This window comes from Manacus candei, unplaced genomic scaffold (genome assembly GCF_025592945.1).
Source record: "Manacus candei isolate 608988 ecotype Guabito, Panama unplaced genomic scaffold, ASM2559294v1 h1tg000018l, whole genome shotgun sequence".
Lineage (NCBI taxonomy): Eukaryota > Metazoa > Chordata > Aves > Passeriformes > Pipridae > Manacus > Manacus candei.
In genome coordinates, this window is record NW_026138066.1 from 21280316 (window position 1) to 21304281 (window position 23966).

Consider the following 23966-nt stretch of genomic DNA (forward strand, 5'->3'; position numbering starts at 1 on the left):
TAATATAGTAGACTTATGGTCACTGGTTTAAATTAGTGTAGTAGACAAAAATTTTGTGCTGTCTTATGTCAATGAGATCATTGTAATTAATCTGATCTTCTGTTTGTTGTATTGCTGCATATTTTGTCCTTTTACCCTTGCAACTCAACCTCAAGTGAACAACAACTATTGCTCTTAAAACTTTGATATCTAAAAATTTCTTAGAAACTTTTGGTGGATATAAACTATAACTCCTTAATTTTTACCTTTTTTTCATATATGAAGACAAGCCTAGATACTGTCTTTTAAAAAATCCTAAACTATATTGACAGTAATACCTGCATAAAGCATATTTTAGTATACACCTATGCACTGTGCAGGTAACTATTACCAAGCATTTTCTAACAAATTTGAGGCAAACTATTTAGCAAACCAGTTTGTTTTTTTTTGTTTTTTTTGCCAACCACTTTCAAAAAAGAATCAGATTATCTAATTTTAGGTGTCAATTTAACTGTGCTTTGCTACTCTATCAAATAGTTGTACCCAGAATAATTCTGTAAGGAATGGTACAGCAGAATTGTTCAGGATACATATAATATGCCTGCCCACACATCTGTGTTTGCAAATTGGCTTGTCAGCACTCTTCAATCCCAAATCAGACCCAGTTATACCTATTACAAAACCCATAACATTTGTTTCACAGTTCCTGTGAAACAAGGATATAGTGCTGTCTTGTAGCTGTCTATCCAAAGACAATTTTCAGTATATTTATAGTAATTTCATCAGTGAAGTATTACTAGCAACCCTACAGACAGGAGCCATGAGGCAAAATACATAATGTTCCTCATCCCATCCTATCCATCAGCTTACATTAATTTTCTTTGTATCTCAGAATGTTATCACTGTAAATTTAGTTCCAAGAAAATAGTCATTCTTAGAGTATCTCCCTTAAAAAAATGTAAAGTATTTCTGTATAAAGTTGCTGAGGTAACAAGGAAAAACAGAAGAGCTTTTCATCCCTCAATGTTATATTGATTTTGCCTATGAGAGAGCAATCAGATACCTCTTCATCTATGTTAAAGTTTCAAAAATATGACAAAATGGCTTAAAATAGGAAATATTGAAATATGTGTTACCCTTAATACCCTGTCAAACAGCTATTCAATTTTCTGACTAAAACATGCCTAGCAACAGCCAATTTTGAGATGGTTTTAAGAACAGAAACTCGAAGGCTGTGGAAGACTTTTGTATCAATCCAATCACAGCACACAGTTTCTGTAAAGGATAGCAGAACTTATTAGAAAAAGCTTATAAAGAGAACTTATTAAAAAAAAGTTGCTTCACCTGGAGAGGTGGATGTTGTACAATTGCAGAAGAGCTATTGGGATGTGGGAGACCCTGTCAGGAGGGTTGCAGCAAAGCAGCTATTGGATGCTGAACTGTTTGTGGGTTTTTGATGAATGTTTGTCCAAATGCCAATGATGTCTGAGGATATTTTGGGTTAGACATGTTATTCTGGCTTGAGGAAATCAGCCAGCAGTGCATTCCTGTCCTGTCTGTTTTGTCCTGGGCACTTCTGTCTCATGTCACAAGGGAATAGATAGACCATTCCTTATGTAAAAATGAGTGAATAATACTATTAATTATAAATTTTAGGATAGTGTGACCTATTAATTAGGGGAGTGAAAGGGAGGATGCAGTACAGCAATGGTATCTAGTACAGTGTAATGTATCATGGGATGAGGGTTGATGATACGAGAGAATCAATGTCATATTGCCTTGAAAAATTGAGAGATTCTCATATTAAATAAATATGAGATGCCATAAAGAAATTAGACAAGACAATAAATTTACTAGGATACAATCTGACTGTGTCAGAAAGACACAGGGAAGAGAACTAGAATGCTTTTAAGATGTCTGAGTTTGACATAAATGTGATTTACATCAGAAAAAATGGAGCTAGCTTCTTTCAAGCAGAAATGATCCTTCTGATCCTATGAATTATGATCATCTAGGCAGGGACATAAGGGAAACAGAGTATGTTTATCAACAAGTGAGTTCTTGATGACTGATCACAACAAACAAGACTTCAAACAGGTAAATATATCACCACACTACAACATGTCTGGGGATCTCTCAAAAAAGTCTAGGGTAAAGGCAAGCAAGAAAACCAAATGTTAGCAAACAATTGCTGGATAAGAAATATAATTTGATCTCAAAGGGGTTTACTCATATAACTAATTTTGATTTTCAATTAATTTTTTTTTGGATTTCCTCTGTGTTTAGATCTCACAGTGAAATTACATTTTGAATTATTGTTGGTGAGCAAAGATCTGCAAACTAAAGCTGCTGTGATTCACAACACAGAGGTGCTGTAAAAGGAGCCAGGAAGACAAAAACAAGGAAGATTAGAGTTCTGCTTCAACCTTCTGTTCAGTGTTCAGAACAGCATGATGTCACCTGCCTTGTGAATAGTGGAGACTCGTTCACCACTTTGACAGCAGTGCTAGATAAAATACTCTGGATAGGAACCCCTAGGAACTGACAAATTGAAAAGCTGATGAAAGACATTCATATATTTTATATGGCCTTTGGTAACCTTAAGGACAGGAAATCAATTATTCTTGTTATTATTTGATACGTGACTGTCCATAATAAGTGAGTATAGAACATTTGGAAGGCTGTAGTTCCAAAGACTTGGAGACTGGTTGAAATTCAATAACAAAGGATTGACTTCTGGGATATCATCTGCTGGAATGATTACATTTCTTCCTTCCCCCAAAAAAAGCATGTCTAGGAACTTTTCAGCCTTTAGTTTAAAATCATGACTTAATTATTCGAGTCCTGTTAAAGATGAAAATTCCTGTCTCTCAGGTATCTACAAGCAAAAATAATTGAGATGACATTCTGGATATCTAAGGATTTTCCCACATCCCCTTACACTTTCTGGCTCACAAGGCCAAAGTAAGTAAAATTACAATATTCTAACCCCAAGGGAGAATGAGAATTAATTATGTCAGTTAGTCAACTTGTTGGAGGAGTTGTTTGATATTTTAAGGGAAGGTGGCTTTCTGCTTGCACAAAGAACAAAAGCAGAAGCAATCCTTCATCTCAAAAGAGCAGATGAGACAACGCTCACGTGTTTTCAGCTCGTGAGGTTAACCAACAATTACAGTAATTGCCTTTAATATATTCTTACCTCAAAACACCTGAGCCTTGATTACTACTGGTCTTTCCTCAAACACAAATGGAGGTTTTTCAGCTGTACATCCTGTATGGAATCAAATCACACCAACAGGTTCTGTGAGCACTCTCTATTCCTTGCTTGCTTTCTCAGCAGATCGATAGCAACAGAAAGAAATGGTGAGGTTGGAGTTCCTGCATTTCCTTCCCCCTCTAGGAGCTGGCAAAGCAGGAGGGGTATGCCAGGGTGTACATGTCCAGCTTACTGAACAGCTCAGAGAGAGTTTCACAGCAACACAGAGTATGGCCTGTGGCAAGTGACTGTACCCCAGGTTTCTCTGTGATAGCTTTTGCCCCGAGAGTGCTATGCTGTGTAAGGAGTGAAACTTAATATCCTTCACTCCTTATTCCTAAATGGATATATTTGGAAGTAATAACAAGGCACATTGTGGTGATAAAACTCCTTTTACTTATCTCACCTGTTTAAAAGAGAAGAAGAGGTAATTTATTGCTCCTCTGTTATTATGACCTAATAACCTGTGAAGTTTATGTGTGTTTTTAACATTATGCAGAATAGATGTTTCAGTCTTAACAGGCTTTAGATTTTAATCTCTAGAGGGAATACAGATTTTCTTGGTTTAGTCAAAGTAGCAGTCAGTACAGCAGAAGATTCCTCTGTGTGGTTAGGCCACAGTCCTGTGTGCCCCAATACAGACTCTGCTAAAACAGTGGAGATCCGCAGCAACATTTAGGGATTTGTGTGATAAGCCACTGCAAGAGGGAGGCTACATACTGCAGAGTTTGCCTTCAGGGAATCTAAATTTTCAGGGAACCTCATTAGAATTTCTACATCATTTGTAATAAATCTTTTTGAAGAAAGAGCAGGATATGCAGCAAAAGCAAGGTCCTTTGGCTTAAATGAGAACAGAATCGATTTCCTGAAACATAGTCCATCTTCTTGAGACTTGGAACAAACATCCAGTAACTTAAAAGCTGAGAGTATGTGTTGCTGTAAGTTTAATGGTTTAACTGCCTTTCTTTTCCATCCACAATCTTCCAGTTAATTGATGACAGAAATGAGAATCTGCAATGGCCATCCAGGTACTTTTGCAAAGATATAAGATAAACAGTTACGTACAGTGAATTGGGGCTGAGAGTCTGCTGATGAAATCAGGGATACTAAATTGGGCCATTCTGTTGTGCATCCTATACAGCAATAGCCCACCTCAAAATAATGTTCTTTCTTCTTTTTCTTGAAATGTTTCATGTTAACAAAAAACAAAAAAAAAAAAAAAGGAGAGAAAGTGTAAATTCTATCCCAAATTTATCCAAGGGATGAAACAAGGTAATGATCAAACAGAACTCTTATGCAAACCAAACCAGCCAACACACCATCCAAGCAAGCTAAAAATAACTAAGGCATGGTTGTTAAAGAATGTATTAGAAAGTACAAATATGTAAACATCTTAGTTCTTTACTTTCAATATATTGTTCTTTGAATAGAAAATTGAGACAGAATTTCCGAGAGCAAACTGATCAAAACAACAGTTCTGAAACCTTAAACAACATCAATATTTCTTAATGCATAAGACTGGATCATTTAGCTACATTTTGGTTAACGAAGGAAAAGGTCATGGCAAATTGATATATGGAGAACTATCCACAAGCTGAGAGGTTATAGTTTGGCACTGAATTTTAGAATTATATGGAAGCAGTAGAATAAATTCAGAGCTGAGCTATATGCAAAAAGCAGAATACTATTCAGGAGCTATGGGCAAGTCTGCTGCTACAAAATCCATTTGACTCCAGCCCTGATCCAACTCCCACTTTTTTAACTTCCTGTCCATAGTCATCCCCCTTTTATCCTTCACAAGCTTTTTACCACTCTACATTGCAAAAAAAGTAAATTCCCACTTCTCTAGACTGTGTGGAGAGATTATCTGCCTGCATTCACTGGTAGCTGCAATTTCAAGGGCGATTCTTCATAAACCTGGAAGGAATCTACTCAGTAAAGATGGGCTGCCTGAAGACTTCTCCTCTGTTCAGCCCTTGTGAGACTGTACCTTTAGCAGTGTGTCCCCTAAGGGCTCCCCAGTAAAAGAAAGACATTGAAATACTGACCCAAGTCCAACAAAGGGGCATCAGGTTGGTTAGAGGGGTGGGATGCATGAGGAGAGGCAAAGACAGCTGTTCAGCCCTAAAGAGAGAAGGCAAAGGGGAGATGTGATTGTTGCCTACAACTACCTTGCAGGAGGTTGTAATGGAGACAGGTCCAGTGTCCTAGAGGCACACTGTGGAAGAACAAGAGAAAACAGGCACAAGTAGGAACAGGAGAAATTCTGACTCGCTAGAAAGAGTAAGAGTTTTTATCATGAGGTTGTTCCAACAGAGGAACAGGGGCCCAGAGAAGCCTTGACGCTGTTGCTTTTTTCAGGCTGTGCTCTTTTATAAACACCCCTCAGGGAGGCCAGTTAATTGCTCTAACAACAGCAGGCTACTTTTGGCCACCACCTCTCCTGAGAGTCAGATGTTTCTTTCCCCCTGTGTCATGTGACAACAGCATCCAGTCCACATGAGTTGGAATGTGCCCTATGGAAAAATTGGGGAGCAGCCTGCCGTAAGCACGGGCATTCCTTCACCCTGCAGCCTGATTTGCAGGAGCACGTGCACGGGGGTGAGGAAGGGCAGCAATGGTCCCTGAACACACCCATCCCCAATCTCTCCCAGGACCAATGTGGGCATGGACAGGAACTGTATAGTCATTGATCTCACTGGGCATTTGGTACAACCGATCCCACCTGGAACAAGGATGGTAGCTCAGTTTGCATCTCTTCCCTATTGGATGCCAGTGCTCCACTATTAACTCCACCTTGTCCCTCTGGACAGGTTTCCTTCTGTCTCCAGGGACTCACTGCTGCTCCCACCTAAGACTTGTCACAGTTTTATTCCCCTCGTCGGTGGAAGCTGATTTTTCTGATGCTGTTTATCCTTGCTGCTCTTGTCTATGTAATCACAAGTATTTCTGTATCATTACAGTAGTTCATTAGGATGTGGTTTCCCATAGGATGCATGCAGGCTGCAAGATGCAGGGTACAAGTACAGTTTCTTCTCAGGAATTTTTGACAACATGTAATACTATTTTAAGCAGGATAAATGTGTCTTTAATAAATATTTATATTCTTTCTGTCTAGGTTTCTACATGGGCATTGTCATAGCTACAAAACTCATACATACACAAGCCTTTACTCAGCCTGGAAGCTTTTAGAAAGAAATATTCACTCTTAGTGCTATTTCACCTGATTTGACACAATCAAGGCATTTAAATACTTTTAATATAAATAACAACTTTTAAATTAAGTATTATTTTTAAAGCTGTCCTTATTTGTATAAGTGATGTCTTTTTATAAACAGATTGAACATGAGAGTGAGATAGATTTAATGTGGGATAGATTTTTATCATGAGCCATAGTAAGTTTATATATAGTAACTGATTTTAGAGGTATTTACAGTAATCTATGATCAAAATTATTTTAAGTTCTATATTTTAAGTGAGCAGATAGTATTTTCAGAGGCTGTTATTCTGAAAAACATAGTATTTGCTGTTTTTTTAAAATAGTGTGCAGATATCAACAAATGCTGGTTATAAAGCTTCAATATTTTATAATTATATTAGATACAGTAGCTACATCAGTATTTTTAACTGCATATTTGCAAATCTATTTGACAACCAGGGAAAAAGTTTAGCTGCCAGCCAATTATTATGGGATCATTAAATTTTCTTTCAAAGAAAAACTTTAATTATCCTGAAATGTGAAGACTAACACAGATGTAGACAGCGTACTGAGGTTCATCTTGCTTAGATACATTTATTTTTCTATAATTCCTCAAATATGCCTTTCACTACGACCTTGTTTCTTGTGAGGATTATCTGGAATCTGCACAGACTGAATCTTCAATGATACAACATCAAACATTGAATAAGTGACTACAATTTGCATCCTGTATGCGAATTAGAGCTTAGCCCTTTTAAATTTTTCAGGTCTCCTAATTGTATTGGCTGTATTTCATCTCAAAGCCCATATCAAAGTATATATATATATATATATATATATATATGTATATATACACTCAGACTTTTTATGTTTTTCATATATTTATGTATACACACACACATACACTTTATGTCTTTTATATGTATATATAGGCTTTTTTCTTCCCCTAAAATTTATTTGGTAGGTCCGCCCTGTCCTATATAGAGCATTTCATGCCCACAAATGCATTTGCAGTGACCCCAGAGGTAGCAACATCAATGCCAGAATAGTTATACTGTGCAGCACAGCTTGGGATTCTGCCAGAGATACAGCATGAATTCCAAAAGCAGCTGAGCTGCAGTAGTTCCACAGTGCATGTAATCTCGTTAGGCTGGGTCTAAGCTCTTCAGACAGAGCAGTAACAAATCTGTTTTGAGGACTAGGCTGGCTGGTGTTTTGACATCCCTGTACCAAGATCAATTGTACAAAGATTTTAGATGGATTTAACACCAAATGGACAGGAGATTGTTGCTGGGTAGAAGGTACTATCCCGAATCTAGACAGCAATCAGTACTTGTCACACCAGTAGTAAAATCCTGAGGACAGTTTTTCACCTGGTATAAAATGGAGTAGTCAAACTGTGATGAAAATATCCCAAATTGATCTAACTGTAAAAAGGCATTTTTAATGCACTAAAGGATATGCTTTTCTAATGCCTAATGCAACATGGTGTTTCAGTGCACTATATTTAGCTAACATGTCCCTTGACACTAGTAAACCATTGGTCATATAGGTTTTTGTTTTAATAATGTAACTGTCCCCAGTTGTTCCCTCTAAATAATGGCCACATGCTGAGTGCCAAATACCCTTTCTTTTATTTAAAACATGCAGGTAACAGATTCCAATGAATTATTTGTGTGCACTGTTCTTATTTAAGCACAATATCATCTAGAGGATACCATATTTACTCTGAGCATTCCAAAATGCTCTTGTCCTTTGAAGTTTTTCAGGATTCACTAGTCCTTATTTCGGCAGTCTGATAGAAATATACGTCCTGTATCCATTGTATTCTCTGTCTTTTTCAGAAACAGGTCAGGTACTACTGTACTCTAAGAACAACCACTCTTTTTCCCCCCAGCATACTTAGATTTTTTTTTTGACTCCTTCCATTTACTTTTTTTTGACGTGGGTGCTCACATTCACTGCACTGCTTGCCAAGCCCTCTTTCCTTTCTATGTGTTTGTGGAAAACAGGATCTTAATCCTTTCCACCTAACACATCAAAGAGGAGCTTCTACTCTTTGGTCTGAAGGTCTGCATCCAGAATTTGCCTTAAAGGGAGGAAATAGGGGTTGCTCAGAGTTCTGGATACTGGGTGAACCACTAAATTGGGAATGCAGCACAGGTAACACAGTGTGTACTTTGAGGGGAGAAAGGCATTAAGACCAATTTCCCAAGGGTAAATAGAATCTCCTATTTCATGCCAGATTCCCTCACATCAAAACAAGGAGTCCAGCTGAAGGCTTTTGTGTGAAGTCTTTATTTTTTTTACCAGCCTAAGCAAAGAGATTGCCCAGCATTTAGCTTGTGCACCTGAGAAAGAGCCTTTGAGGTACTCAGTACTCATGTCACACCAACTTGGAAACTCACTTCTGGCCCAATGCTACAAAGTCACAGGGGTAATTTAGGTTTCATTGGAATTTTCTGTGAGTATCTAAAGGCAGAAAGGGAAAAAGACTGAGTTGAGCTCTCCTGTGAAACCATAGTTTGGCAGTCAGGGTTGCACAGCTGAGTAAAGAGAGAAGTGGTGAAAGGAATAAAAGCAAACAAATGCTGAACAATATATTTTGGCTTTTGCATTGTTTTCCTGCTTCTGGAGTAGGCAAATAATGTACCCAAGCAAGCATTACTACCACTGTTTATATGAGACTATGGATCTGTGTGGAATACTGGAAAATGCATAAATTCCTCACTAATTACATCTTAAACTAACATTTAATATAATTTCTGATTTCACTTCATCATACCAACGAGCTACAAACAACTGTCCTTTGACCCAGAGCTTACAGCCTTTGGCAATTTCCTTTCTACTTAGCACATCATGAAGTCTTTAGATGATAATTTTACAATATGACATGGTTAATAATTTGGTCTTTTAGAAGCAAATGAAATAGAGAATATTCATCTGGGGAGTTAAAATTATCAGGATTATGCTGCCTATGAGGGGTTTAATGAAAGAGAAACAGATGCGTCAAAGTCACTTTTCACTGCAGAATTTTGTGATTAATATATTGAGCTCTTTTTGTTTTCACTATATTTTGTTTATAAAAATATTGTACCAATATCAATAGGATTTAGAGACTGGAATTACTTACTCAGCTACAGGGGTAGATTTGCAAATGCTTCCACCTCTTCTAGTCTGGTCCTACATGTTCACAGAACTCAAAGAAATTCTCAGAACTAAAGGAGTTCTTAAAATTATTGTTGCTTTTTTTTTTTTTTTTTTTTTTTTTTAAAAATACTGGAAACAATGTAAAATTCTGAAATAAGGATGCTAATGGCAGGCAAAAATCCAAGTTTTTTTCCACCTTCATTCTGCACTTAATTTTTTTCCTCCCTCCTGTTATCTGGAAACCCGTAAGCAACCCCCACTCTTGCAGAATCTCAGCAGATCAGAGTGTTTCATGTTTTTACTTTCCCAATAAACAGTAGTCAGTTGTCACTAAAAAGAATTTTGCTCTGCTGGATCCAGCTACCTTCCAGCTAAGTCATGAATTATGCTAATCTTTCTCTTTTTATGCCCACAGACTGTGCATTCTGTAGCACACAATAACACATTTTCTACAGGTGTGTGTGAGTGCCAGTTCATAACGAAGCTGCAAGGGAACTCCACTGGAAAAATGAGACACAGAGTTGAACTTCCTTAAATGAAGAAGACACTGAACACTCCCAGAGTGAGCATACTCTCTACAACTCACAGTCTAAATATCCATGGGATAGGTGCTTCACTTGACTTATTTATGACTAGAGCATGAATAGGTGCTTAGCATTTAGTTTACTGAAGCTTCTAGACTTTTAAGTCCATTTCTGGATTTAGAGGTATTAATTTAAAATTAATTATTTTATGATTAACATGTTTCATAGATTAGGACAAAAAATGCAGCAGGATAATATAAATTAATTTATAAAATATATTGGAGCACTGGAACTCGGTCTGTAGGAACTTTCTCCAAGTGGGTCTAAACTTCACAGTCAAAAGAAGGGAACATTTCTCCTGTTCTCTGTACCTTCTTTGTCAGGTCCTTCATTTTGTATGATCCAGTTTAACTAACTGTAACATCATGGTACCTATATCATACTATTCCTCCCAGTGGAAATAGTCAAATGATTGTAATTAATCAAACAATTAAGTACTTTGTCGAACTGGGACTTAAACAGAGGAGCCAGAAAACAGCTGAAGGCAAAATAGAACCTATGCATTTTAATCTTCTCTGTCTCCCCATGAATACTTCACAGGAAATAACAGGTTGTTTTGAAAAACCTGGATTTTAAGCACAGTTTGCCCCATAATCTGCATCACGCATTTGGCAGCCTATGTAACTTTGATAATGGAAAATAAATGATTGCACACCAAATACCAAAATGTTAATTACGCTTTTCATTGGCTTCAGATAAATCCATATTTTGTAATGGATTTAGGCATAGAGAACTACAGCCCAGAGGCTGAAATAACAGCTTGGTTCTTGCAGGACTTACAGATCATAGAAAGCGTGTTGTCGATGTGCCTTTAAAATGACCTTTTGATGGAAAGAGAAAGAATGAACTATAGAAGCTCAGTGAATACACACTGCACACTCAATGTTAATTACTAGAGGAACTGGTCTGAGCAAGAATATATTAGCAGATAATGTTAATTATTTAAGAAAGAACAACAGAATAAATTTGCATGTAGATGTTATATATGGAAAGCAATGGTACTGAATTCTATGTAATACCATACCTGAAGAAATCACATTTCTTTTATGGGCATGCAAAGCTGATGAACAAGAAGGTGACTTTCTACTGCAGATGCACTTCAGGTATTGATTCATTAACAATACAAGAATGAATAATAAATACTTGAAATAAGCTGTGCTTCTCATATCTGTCTCTAATGATGATATAATTAAAAGTTGCAAATGGGAAGTCTTGTGTGAAATAAAGTTCTTAAGTAAAATTAATAATATCTTCAGTGAACTGGCAAAAATTTTTTTTCTGAAAAACAATCTCAGGGATTTGTAAAAAATATTTACTAATGAACTCACATTAAAAACAAAAAGTGCTTTTTCTCATCTGTTGAGTGCTATAAAGCAAGAAAGACAGCATAAGGAACCTTTATAACTTGGAATGTACCTGGTTTTAAAGGTAAGTCATCTATATAACTTGCTTCAAGATCAATGGAGTCCTAATTATTTCGTGCTACACACAGGACAACACAGCTGTTAAAGGCATACAGAGGACTTTCTACTTCTCTGTGAGCCTGACCTCTGAGTGGTGAGCTTCTCAAAGGTCATTCTCTTAATAGTAACTTCAATGCAGGCTAAAAAACTCCAAACTCTACCAAATAAAAAAACCCACCCACTAATAATCTGTTCATCTTCACCTTCCTTTTAATTATCTCATTCCAGAAAGAAAATGGTTCTATCTGAAACCAAAGCAACTTTTTTTTCTCCGCTGAAACCACTCTCTAGGAGGCTTGTAGGGTGAGTATGTATTTTTCTTACCCTATAGAGGAACTCAAACTCTTTCAGCCATTGAATCTCCACAGTGGGATACATTCCCCAGTCCTGTCTCAACCTCCTGTCATCACAGAACCCCAAAAATACACATTAACTTCCAAGGGAAAGAAATGTGAGTGTGTGGCAAAAAAAGAGCTGTATGAAACGAGCACTCCACCATGTGTCCAGGCAGAATGACTGGAGGACTAATGCCAGAATGGGCCTCTGTGAGAGTCTCCAGTCATGAACATGCATGACTATGGACACAAACATGTTTCTTCATCTTATTTGAGTGTATAGGACTTAGTATGGCCTGCACCATGCATTTGGGTTAAAGTCTAACTCCTTGGTCTGTGTCTCAGAAATCAGGTAACACTGAAATTATGTGAGCAGCACAGTACTCGATGTCTTCTTGTCTCCCTTAGGCCTCTAAACTTCTTGTGTTTAAGAATAAACAATATGTGTTTAAGGAAAAACAATGAATAAGTGAATAAATAAAGCCTTTTGATCCCTTGCTTTACCACCAGTCTGCCCTTGAGGGCTGTTCCTATCTGGAACATGAGCTTTCTGCCAGTGAAGATGAGCACTCCTAAGTAGCTGTAGGCTTGCCAAGGGCTGGTGCACTGCTCTGTGATCTGTGTAGGTAGATCATGAAGCTTTGCTGGTAAAAAACCCTGTCATACATAAGAACACAGCAGAGTGCTTGAGGATGTAGCTTTGTAATTCTAAATTTCAGTCAGGATAGAAAATTTCCTGTTTCTTAATGCTTTTTAACTTTGTGAAACAAACTTGCATTAACTTATAGTTAATAATAATAAGAGAGTTTTATTTGGGACCATGGCTACTTTGCGTATGTGTCACATATAATTAAATTGTTCCCTACCTCAGTTATTAAGAACCGATTATTGTATTATTTATTTATCATTTTAATGCACTCTGATAGAATACCTGGGGGATCAGGGAGAGTGGTTGGCTTTCCTGGATACAGAGAGGCTGAAGATTGCATATACTGGAGTACTGATTTGAGATCTCTGAGTCAATGTGACTTGCCCCAAAGAAAAGGAAGGAAAGACAGCAAGGGAGCTGAGATTTCAGTTCCACTCTTCTGGAACTGTCTCCTCGAGTCCCAGAACAGTGGAATTATAATGCTTGTCTCTTTTTTCTTCCTTTCTCCAATTGTGAATTTGCCTTTTTACATTTTTCTTCAACATCTCCCCACTTACACCCTTTCCCTGATCCCTCCTGTTCCAGGTTGCTAGTTCTCCTCTAATGCCATTCTAGACACTGGGCTTCCATTCCCCTGAGGAGAGACATCCAGACCATATGCAGTTCTGGTGACCTTTAGTTATGTATAAAGATTCAGGACTAAAAGACCTATACCTACATCTACAAAAAAAGCTGACCCACACTTCCTTTTCTTCCAAACGTGTTATAGGAACTGTAATATAAAAAAAAATCCCACCAAGTCCAACCAGATCCGATTATTAGGATCCCACAATCTCAGGACATTTTCTGAGTATGAATTTAAGGACGTGTAGTAGATTATTTTAGATTAGTAGATTAGATTATGCTTGTTCCATCCAAGGATAATCTGCTACATAAATGACCTAATATGATATGGGTCATCAGTTTTAAATATTATGTATCTTATTCCCTCAGTTTTGTATGGTGGCAATTCCTAAGCCTTTCTGTAACAAACACCTCTGGTAACCTTGGAAAATCCCAGGTTAGTATGCTTTGTATAGTTCAAAATAGTTATTTTTTGAAATAATGACTTTTGAAACCATTTCACATTCATTTTTTGTAATTCTGAGGCTTTCATTAAAAAGAACTATAAAATCCACTATTTGTGGATGCTGACATACAGATCTGAAAATTGTTTTGCTCTTGGCATGTAATCTGCTTTTTCAGATTTGTTGGAACATTTTAAACCATTCTTACCATAGAAGGGAAAATAATCCTTGAATGTGGTCTCACTATAGTTGGAGCATTAATGCATTGATTGTTTGAGATCAGTGAGAGAGATATACTTGACAGAAGGTTCTTTGGATTTCCTTCACCTTTATTTCCTCTGTTTCAAAATCATGTTTTCCTTTCTTTTCCATCACTTGGTAAGGAATAGGGAGTAAGAAATACAGTGGAGATTTTAGTACAGACTACAGCCTGGAAAACATACAAGTAAGGCTGGGGTTTTTTTACAAAAAAATGCCTTTTTCATTCCATGAATGAAGCAAAGAAAGAATTAGTACTGTTTTGGAGAATGTAAAGGGGAAAACATGAATTTCTTCCAAAGACTGTGAGTATTGATAGACTTTGATTTCTGCCAACAGATAACTGGAGTCTCTTTTGCCTATTACAGATTTGGTTATCTGTTCTGAAACTAAAAAGAAATTAGCTTTTAATTCCACACATATATTTGAATGAAAATGAAAATGAAATGAGTAAACTTGTTTTGCTAAGTGTCCTCATTTTGATAGGTTTTCCACCTGCTGTAGTACTAGCAAAACATGAAGCAAACTTTATAATGTGGACATTAAATATTCAGTCCAAGTACTAATTTTAAGCATCTTCCAATTTTAATGCAGCTGTAAGCTGACGATGAAGTCCAAGCCAAGCTCTAATGTTACTGGCATAGCAAAAATGATGATTTTCTTTGCAACAACAATTAATGATAGATTCAAAAGTATTGTCAGAATTAAAGAAATTTGAACCAATTTGGCTCAGGTACATTTGTACTGACTCGATGATTCCAATGAGTTTGCAAGCCTGTAAATGGAGTTTCAACAGAAGTTCTATTTTGTTTTGAAAGAAAATTGCATCTTATTGTGTAACTGTTCTGAACTGATGGAGTAGATGATCTTCTCCTTGTGACAAAGAACCAGGGCCACTCAGTAACCACCAAAGACAAGAACAAAAAAGCAGTATTGGGGGCATATTACAGAAAGATAACTGATGATAATGTGTTTTTGCTGGCACAGAGCAAGTCTTTAACAGCAGATAGTTATGATTGTAAATAGGTAGATAGAACTCCAATTCCAGGTATGCTGTACTGGCTGCAGTGGGAACCTACTGCATGATACAGCTGGACAACTTGAATTTCTGTTTTTGTTGCACATGCCTATCCTTCATTTCTGTTCTTAAAATACAGGGTGCTGATGACAACAAAAAGAGATGGATTCACAAGGATCTATAAGAATGTGAATTGTTTTCAAAGCAGTAGAGAGAAAAAGAGGGCTATTTTAGGAATAAAGATAATGACAGATGTTATGTATTCCCTATGTAACAAAAAAACCTCCTGGTATGGACAAAAAGGTAAGAAGTTACAACCAAATCTCAAAGACAAGCAGAGTCACAAAGGTGTATAGGTAAAAGTTCAGTCAAGTGTTCAATGAAGTTGTGCATCTTCACTTTCTTCTCATAATGTTTACTCCTCCCCAAGTTTCCTCTTTACAAAAGCAATTAAAAAATGCCAAGCCCATCCCAGAGAACGCAGAGGGAAAAATGGCAAAGCCTGTATTGGAATTACCTTTCCCAGATTAATTTCATAGGCCTTGCGAAAACTGAGTGAGCATTTTCAGTCTGATGAGAACATTTCCTCTGCCCAAATTCCATCCCTCTGAGCAGCTTCTGTTGCAGATTCTGGTTTCACAGATTCCCTCTTCTATAGAGAAAGGAAATGGAAGGATAATGAAAAGTTTATAAGGGTAGTCTGATGGGGAAGATAGGAAGACTGTGTAATCCTACAATATTAAATGTTTTTATTATTGCACTCTTTGCTACAATTTTGCCATAGAGAAACTGCATTTTAAAGAAGAGAGAATTGAGTTCTACAGGCCAAACAGTATATTGCAAAATACCATATATTTGCATCTCGTAAGGTCTGGTGGAATAAACCTTGAAAGTCATCTGACTGCTCAGTCTTTTTCATTGTTCTCTACTGTTCCTTATTGTTTGTTCATGTTCAATATTTGTGTTTGAATAAAGTGCTTTTTCACAATCCAGAATTTTTAGTGCTTTGTTCCTGTTTCTGTTAGTACTTAAATTTATGTCCAAAATTTCGTCTGTTATTTTGTACTGCAGATGTGAACTACACTCACAACAGGCTATCTTCATTAAAGCATCCCTGGCTTGTATAACACTTTTTAATAAATTCCTCTTACTTTCAATAAAGGAATAATCACATACTCAGCCAAATTCCATGTAAAGACAGCTGCTTGGTCAGTGAATGCTCTCCAGCAGCAACATGGGCACTAAAGGGCTGGATTGGTGTTGGATGGAACCCAGTAGCAGCTGTGGGGTGAAAAGAGAAATGACCCACAGGTAATGCAGCTTTCTCTGAAGAACCAAAGGAGCACAGAAAATGCTCTCCATGCTCCAACCTTCTTCCTATTCAAGTGCATGGTGCAGATTCTCTAACAAATGGACACCTGCAAAAGGTGTTGTTAAGGGACATTGTTAGAAGGGCAGCAGCCTGCTTTCTGCTTGCAGGAAAGAAACCTGCATAATGAGCATCTTCCTGCACATGGATTAGAACCATTGCCCTGAATGACCATAAAGATGAGCGACCAGATGAAAAATGTGCTCTAGTCAGTATATATCAAAGGAACTATTTCATTTATTTCAGTTGCATTCAAATATTGAAAACACTGCAACATAGTCTTCTGCAGCAAGGCTTTGTAAATTAGTGTGCTTATTAATAAAAATTGAGCCTATGACTTAATCATCAACAATATAGAATGATGTAGAAACATGGTTTTTGTATTAAACACCTTTTCATTACTCCAGATGTATAGAAAATGGAACCCCCCAAATCAGGTGTCAGTACGAATGTAAAATCTTCATTTTTTATCAAAAAAGAAACTTGAAAACAACATTTTTGCATTATGTTTTCTCTACATTTTTAAATCAAGACAGTGAAAGCAATCATGACCAGTCTGATCAGTGAACCTATAAAGCCACAGATGAGAGGGCATGTTCAACCCATGTGACATTGCAATTGCCATCATCAGTGATGAACAACAGCAAAATCTTGTGCTTACATTAAAAACATCTAGCATCTGTAAAATAATGTTTAAATTTTCATGTCAATATTTTTTAGTGTTTACATCACTGCTTGAAATTAACTTTTGTTTCTGATAAAACTATAATTAAAAGTTATATTTACAGAAAACAGCAAAGGCAGTAGGCATTTGAAATAACTTGTGATAAATGTTAGGATATAATCACTGTCATGGTTTGAAAGTAAACCAAAATCACATACATTCCTTTGACCTTTATAAGGAACACTGGGAAAAGGGAAGTAGCACTGCTTTATTCTGTAATGCCTCAGCACTCAGCACACAGCCCTGATCAGTCCTGAAATATCTTCTGCACTAGCTATAAGAAATTTATTCCTCCTGTGTACTGCTCTCCCTTTGTTCATGAGCCTGTGTTAGGGATGTCTCCTGAGCATGCAGAGGTATGTACAAGCCAAGCCTGAAGGCTGAATTTACAGCGTTTCACAGTACCAATGAAAAAATCTGGATACAATGCCAACCTACCTTACCAACTTTCCTTATAACCAGTGCTTTATTTAGTATGAAGTTACATAAGTGAATGTCATATTGGTTAAAATTACAGAGGAAAGTAAGAGTTTACTTGCTGACTCACCTGCCTTTGACATTTTGACCACTACTAGTATCTTTAAAAGCGGTTGAAAAGTACATGAAGTAAATGAAAAAAAAAAGTACAGCAAATTATTTCCAGTCACTACGAACCTGAATTATTTTTAAAGTGGTAGTTGACTGATGGAAATTTCTGTACTCTCCTGAGTGATCCAGAAATAAATCAAACAAACAACCCCATTTTGTATTTTTCTTCTTTTATATATTTAGGACGCCATATCAAAGGGTTTATTTCAGCACCATGGAAGCACTTTGACATTGGAGACACTGGTGTTCAGATGCTGATCATTCAATAGTTTATTCCAGTTCATTAAAAGTGTGACTAACAGGGAGTTTCCTCGACAGATTTCCCCCTCATATATCCTCTGACAAAACCTGAATGTTTTCCAGAATGGCAATATGAAACTTGGTGTCCTCAGTTTTCACAAGTTTCACAAAATCTGTGGCAAACTGCCTTTGGTCTGTCACATTTAGAGTCTCAATCTCAGGCTTGCTGGCATTTATATAGAGGCTGGCAACTTCGAAGCAGCGTGCCTGGAGGAAAAGGATCCCTGTAACATCAGTGGTACGTGGAGCCAGGGCAAAATCTAGCCTGACTTCCAAAGGCTGTTCCAGTGGTTTGAAGGTTGATACTGGTGGGTCTCAAAGCAGGGCACAGACAGCTCCTCTTGCCCAGGGTGTTTGTGAGCATACGGTAGGGACGTGGCAACCCGTATGGGCCTCCATCCCTTGGGATGTTCCCCCACGTCTGCCATCACACTGTGCCCTGGAACCTGCTGCTTCCCCTGCCCAGGTGGGCAGATTCAGAAGGGAGTTCATCCTGAGGGCCAAAGAAAGGGGTTTCCCCCTAAATTGTTGCAGTGGGTCAGTATCATGGTGTCCCCGTTTATTTGGACGAGGGTGAGGATGTTGCTGTGGCAGCCTCCTGCCTCGCCAGCTTGTCATCCCGGACCAGAGTAGGCACACCTTGGACAAGCTGGCCCAACTCTCCAGCAGGACACTGGCACAGTTGGCTGAATATAGGAAACAGTTCCTTCCTGGTGCCCATTCTGGGGCTGTGGGCTGTCCAAGGAGTGGGAGATGATGGGTGAGGGCAGGCCACGAGGGTCGCTTTGGGCTCGAAGGAAAAGGCACAAGATGGTGGCGGGGGGGCAGCAGCAGGGGCTGGAAGGGGCCTGTGCTGGGCGCCCACGGTTTGTGACATCACCAGAGCGGCACCGGGACAACCCCGGCGGGATGGGGGAGCAAACATTCTGTGCAGTTCCGAGAGGGCACTGTGGGATGAGGAGCCCTCTGTGAACTGGAGCGAGGTTCTGGCAACGCCACTGCAGTGAAGGCACTGGAGCGGGCGATGCACAGCCAGCATGGATGAGAACAGATATCCTTTGGCTGCTCTACCTCCTCCTCCTCTCCCTGTCCTGTGACAGCTGCTGTTGTGACACTCCCCACATGCCTCTTCCCCCCAGGCCTGGGTCCAGCCTGGGCACACATGGGTCCCCCAGATGGGTGTCAGGGATGGAGGGGGGCAGCCAGTCTGGTCAGCCAGGGCCAGTTTGATGGTGGTTGGGTGGGCGCAGTGCTGGGCACACTCACTCCTTGAGTTTTCTTGGCATTCCCCATCGCTCCCCTCAGCCTCCCCCACATTTCCCTTCTCTCACTGCACCCCTTTCTTCACCCTGGCCACCCCCTGATTTCCCTCACACGCTGCCTTTGGCCCTTCTTGTCACTGCCCTCAGAGTCTTTGGGAACAGAGCAGAAGTCTCTCCTTGCACACCTCAGAGCCCACTGCATTCCCAGAGACCAGAAGACAAGGATGTTCTAGAGTATGAGAAAAGCAAAGCACAAACTTCTTAGGTTTAACAGAACTGAACTTCTCCCCTTCTTTCCCCCATTAAAAGGCAATGTCGTGGGCCAGAAGTTTCCTTAACCTCATTTCTCTTACGTGGTTCTGGTCTGTCATTCAGAATGATTTCAAGACTGGGAATATTGATTTAGAGGGCTGCATGAGGCTGCTTGAAAAAATGCAAATACCTTTTGATGAGGCACATGTAACACATATTTTCAAGGTAAGGTATATGTAGGTTAAGTAATTAAATAAGTTTAGAAGTTCAGTTACATAAGTGTCTTACATTTGCTGACTTTAAATTTTTTTTTGAGAAGTGTATTTCATGCTAGTAAAGTGTGCAAAATCAGCAAATAATTTTTGTTTCTGTGTAAAATAGATAACCAAGGGCTTGCATTAGAATCCAAATCATTTAAGTTGGAAAAATACTTTTAAGATCACTGAGTCCAACCATTCCAGCACTGCAAAATCCACTGCTAAACCATGTCCCTAAACACCACATGTACATGTCTTTTAAATACCTTCAAGGAATGATGACTCAGACATTTCCCTGGACAGCCTGTTCCAATGCTTGACAAGCCTTTTGGTGAAGAAATTTTTCCTAATATCTAATCTGGCACACCCTGAGGCCATTCCCTGCTGTCCTATTAAGTTGGAGAAAAGACCAACACTCACATGACGCCTTCTCTTTGCCACAACAAAATAGTATAAGGTGGAAAATACATAAGTTTTGATTCCCAGTTTTTTTGTAGCATGTCTGCATTTGGGAAAATTTAAAATATTCTAGTTTCATCTAATCCAGCTTCTGTGATCAAGCTAAGGAACCCAGATGGCCCTGTCTGATCCTAGACAGAGCCATTAGAGCAACTTCCTAAAAATCCTTTTGCCAGCAGGACAACATGGACTTATCTGAGCTGCTTGGGCTTCAGAACAACATAGATGAAGCACACTGTCATTCATTCTTCACTATACCTCTTCTCTAGGATTTAGGAGGTGTGCCTGAATGGATAGGAATTGTACTCTAACCCCCAGGGAAAGTATTTGGCCTAGAGTTATGGAAGTGTTTAAGAGATTTCTATAAGGTTACATGGTACAGCTAGGAATTGGACTTACTGATGGGTTAATTTGGTGTAGGGAAGAAAACTATCAGCAGGTGGGTATTGTCCCAGTGAGCAAATAGTGCAAATTTGAGGGGGCCTTAGGACATCCTGGGTTTACATGTTCTTCTGGTCCTTTCTAGAACTGACTCAAAAGCTCTATGATTTTTCTTTTTACCTCATTTTTCCCCCCAAAACAGTTGTCTGGTAAAACATTTCTAAGGGAATGAAACCAAGTGGCTATATATATATATATGTGTGTGTGTGTGTGTGTGTGTGTGTGTGATTCTTTTGAGAATTTTGTAACCAACTGGTTGACTCTGTCCCAGTTTGGCAGAGGAGAATTAACTATGGTGAGTCAGAAACTTTCAGGTCACGTCATGCTGACAGGCAGACAGGCAGAGGGAAGGCATTGTGATTTCCTCACTCTGTTGTGTTCCTCTCTCATTGTTCTCTGCCTTGTCAAGCCAAGGTAAAACCGGCAGCATGAGCTCAACGCTTGCTAAAGAGGCTTCCTGTGGTTTTGGAACTTGCACTGCACTGAGAGAATTGCCAACCATGAGAACTTAAAAGTGTTTCTCAGTTTCCTCAGTTTTCCATCTACTTTGCTTTCTGACAGAAATTTGAGAGAGGTGGAAGGTTGTGGGTAGAGAAGAGAGTAATTATTAGAGGAAGTGATCTGCAAAGAAAAAGTCTGATCTAGCTGTATTTAACATATTATGCTCAGTAGCCTGATCTAGATATTTGTAGCTGTACTTACAGGTATTCTTTGCCATTTGAGTGAGATTTTAGTGTATTCAGTAGCTTGGGGGTCCAAATATTTCATCAGTGTAATAATATGTAAAAATACAAAGGAGTCTGAAAGGGAATCTTGCTGACATTGTTGTAAGTAACTACACATCAACAGTTAATCAAATGGTTATACATAAAAAATACATTTTATAGAAAACATAGTTTGTAAAGAAAAATCTGCGCTTTTTTTCTTGTCTCTTCTCTTTAGTTTATTTTAATGTAACGCTCCTTTGAACAATATCAGAATTATGAACATTAAGATTTTTAAGGAATAATACAGTTGCATATAATCCCTCTCAAGACTCTTTGTCTAGATACTTTTTCTGAATAGCAAACATTTGATGTGCGTTAATAAAAAGAAGAATAATAAAAATCCCCCAAGAAGAAATTTATAACTATCTTTTTATAGCAACATGATTTTTATAACTTTTAATTTGAAGAACTCTCCTGTGGAGCATTGTTGCCTGTATTTCATGAAGAGGCAAGTGAGATAGAAGTTTTAATTTTTTTGCCCAGCTTCTCTCCATGTCAGTGCCCAAGTGAACATCTCCCAAGTCCTAGTAGACTATTTATTTCCAAAATAAGTTGGTATTTTCTTTTCCTCTTTAACAGTAATGAGCAAATTTGCAGCTTTCTTAAAGATGTTAAAAATCAGGTTGAAGGTATCAACCTTGGGGAATTTCTCAGTGATAGTGAAATGTGTGTAATTAGCCTTTGTATTGAAATATTTTCTGTTAAAAATGATCATTATTATTCTCTTTCACAAACTCAAAACAAATACTGAAGTACTGATATGTAAGATTTTTCACTAGAACTCCTCATGAAATTTACTTTAGTACTTGTTTCCATTATCTAATATGTTCTGACCCTACTGTTGTATTTATTCAGAAGTACAGTAGGAACTACGTTGTAAGAAGGTGGTAATGTATCATTAAACTTTTAGGTTTTAAGGTATAACTTCAAAACTAATCTAACTTAGCAATAATCAAAAGTCTTCATTAAAGTCTTGATCAAAGCCAGAGCTCAAGTAAGTAATTTCCTGTTTATGGACACTTTTGGGGAAGTAAGTGCCATGTTTTAGATGGTGAAATTTAGGCTCTTTGGTAGTCTCAGTTTGAGGAACCAACTATTAAGAATTTTGATCACCTTTCGGTGATAATCATTGAGGCAATTAATTGCCATTTATTTGTGACTTTTGTGAGCATTTTTGTCATCAAATTTCTCTTAATTTGGCAACTTTTAACAATAATGCAAGCTAAAACATTAGAAAGATTTATATTTTGTATGCACAATTACTTGAGTAGAAAATTTTAAAGGAAATATAGAATCATTAAATCTGAGAAAAGTGTTCAAAGCAGAAACGGTAAAAAAGTATTCTACTCAAATTCTTTTACCCTTTTAAACTTTGTAGTGGCTTTTATACTGGAACATTGAAATTAATTACTATACTAACATTTTGTAAGCTGTATAAAAACAAGCTTACAGTTTAAGAATTCTGAAAGTGTGAATAATTAATCTAACTTAACCAGTCTGGTTTGTTAAGAATAGAACATGATGTCATAGGTTATTATAAAATACCTTGTCTTCAAACTTTAATAGTGTTTCTTATCTGATGTATTGAAAGACTTGGATCTCATGATAATTTGGTCATCCTTATTTCATTTTTAAATTACTGGTTGCTGTGTTTTGTATGGAAATTTAATGGACAGTATTTACAATATGGTCTAAATTGCTGTTGGAGAAATATTATATTAGATATATTTTCTACTTGATAACTTTTATGCTGCAAATTTATTTTAATTTGCATCATTTTAGAGACTTTGCATAATGTGTTTTAATATTGCATACACATTAAATATAAATTTATTGTAATTATTTAGATGCTAATTATGTCATATGGTCCATTTTAATCTGTATAAAATATTTTACCACACAAAATCAAATCTAAAAGTTAAAGAATCTGATCTGATAACACACTGTTGCCTGAGGATTCTTCTTTGGTTCTTGCTCTTATGATCAGTTAGAATAAAGTGGTTTGTGTGTCTCTTTGTGTTGCAGCATATATTTGTATTGATTGGGGTTTGTGGTGGATTTTTTGGTTGCTTTTTTTTTTTTTCCAGAAAACAGTTGACAAACACTCAGGACATATAATTAGCATGGAAGACTTCAAGGCAATTTATCGAGCTATTGTACACAGATCTGAATTTCAGGAACTATTCCGGGCTTACTCGCCAGACGGCAAAATTCTCCCTGACAGCCAGCTCATTAAATTTCTTGTGAAAGAACAGTTTTACACTGAAGCCACTGAAACAACTGCCTTTGAACTTATTTCAAAGTATGAACCCATTGATGAAGGTATGCATGGCTTAAGTATTTTTAAAAGCAATCCCTTTTTGTGTATTTATTATTTTTTTCTGTGTTTTCTTTTGTTTTCATGGTGCTATCCTTTCTCTGCTCTCTTCTTTTTTTCTGTCATTCATTTCTCTTTTTCCCTTGTCCTTCCACGTGTTCTGTCCTTCAGCTCACCGATGGTCACAACAAAACACTTTTAATTTGTTTTTCTTAGGGTTCTTATCTACCTTGTTTCTTCTCTGCTCATTGTACTGTCTTCTCTCCCTTGAG

The 23966-nt window shown here is 37.7% G+C and overlaps 1 protein-coding gene across 2 annotated transcripts in view; it reads left to right on the forward strand.

The window, feature by feature from the left end:
* Positions 1-18843: 18843 nt before the first annotated feature.
* PLCZ1 (phospholipase C zeta 1) overlaps positions 18844-23966 on the forward strand; it is a 47066-nt gene continuing 41943 nt past the window's right edge. Inside the window, exons 1-3 of one of the 2 annotated variants that reach the window (XM_051784467.1) lie at positions 18844-18990; positions 19555-19678; positions 23465-23699. In XM_051784467.1, the coding sequence (XP_051640427.1) occupies positions 18977-18990; positions 19555-19678; positions 23465-23699 (373 nt within the window). In that variant the 5' untranslated portion in view covers positions 18844-18976. Of the gene's footprint in view, positions 18991-19554; positions 19679-23464; positions 23715-23966 lie in introns of those variants that run through there. The other variant, XM_051784469.1, reaches the window with a different exon arrangement.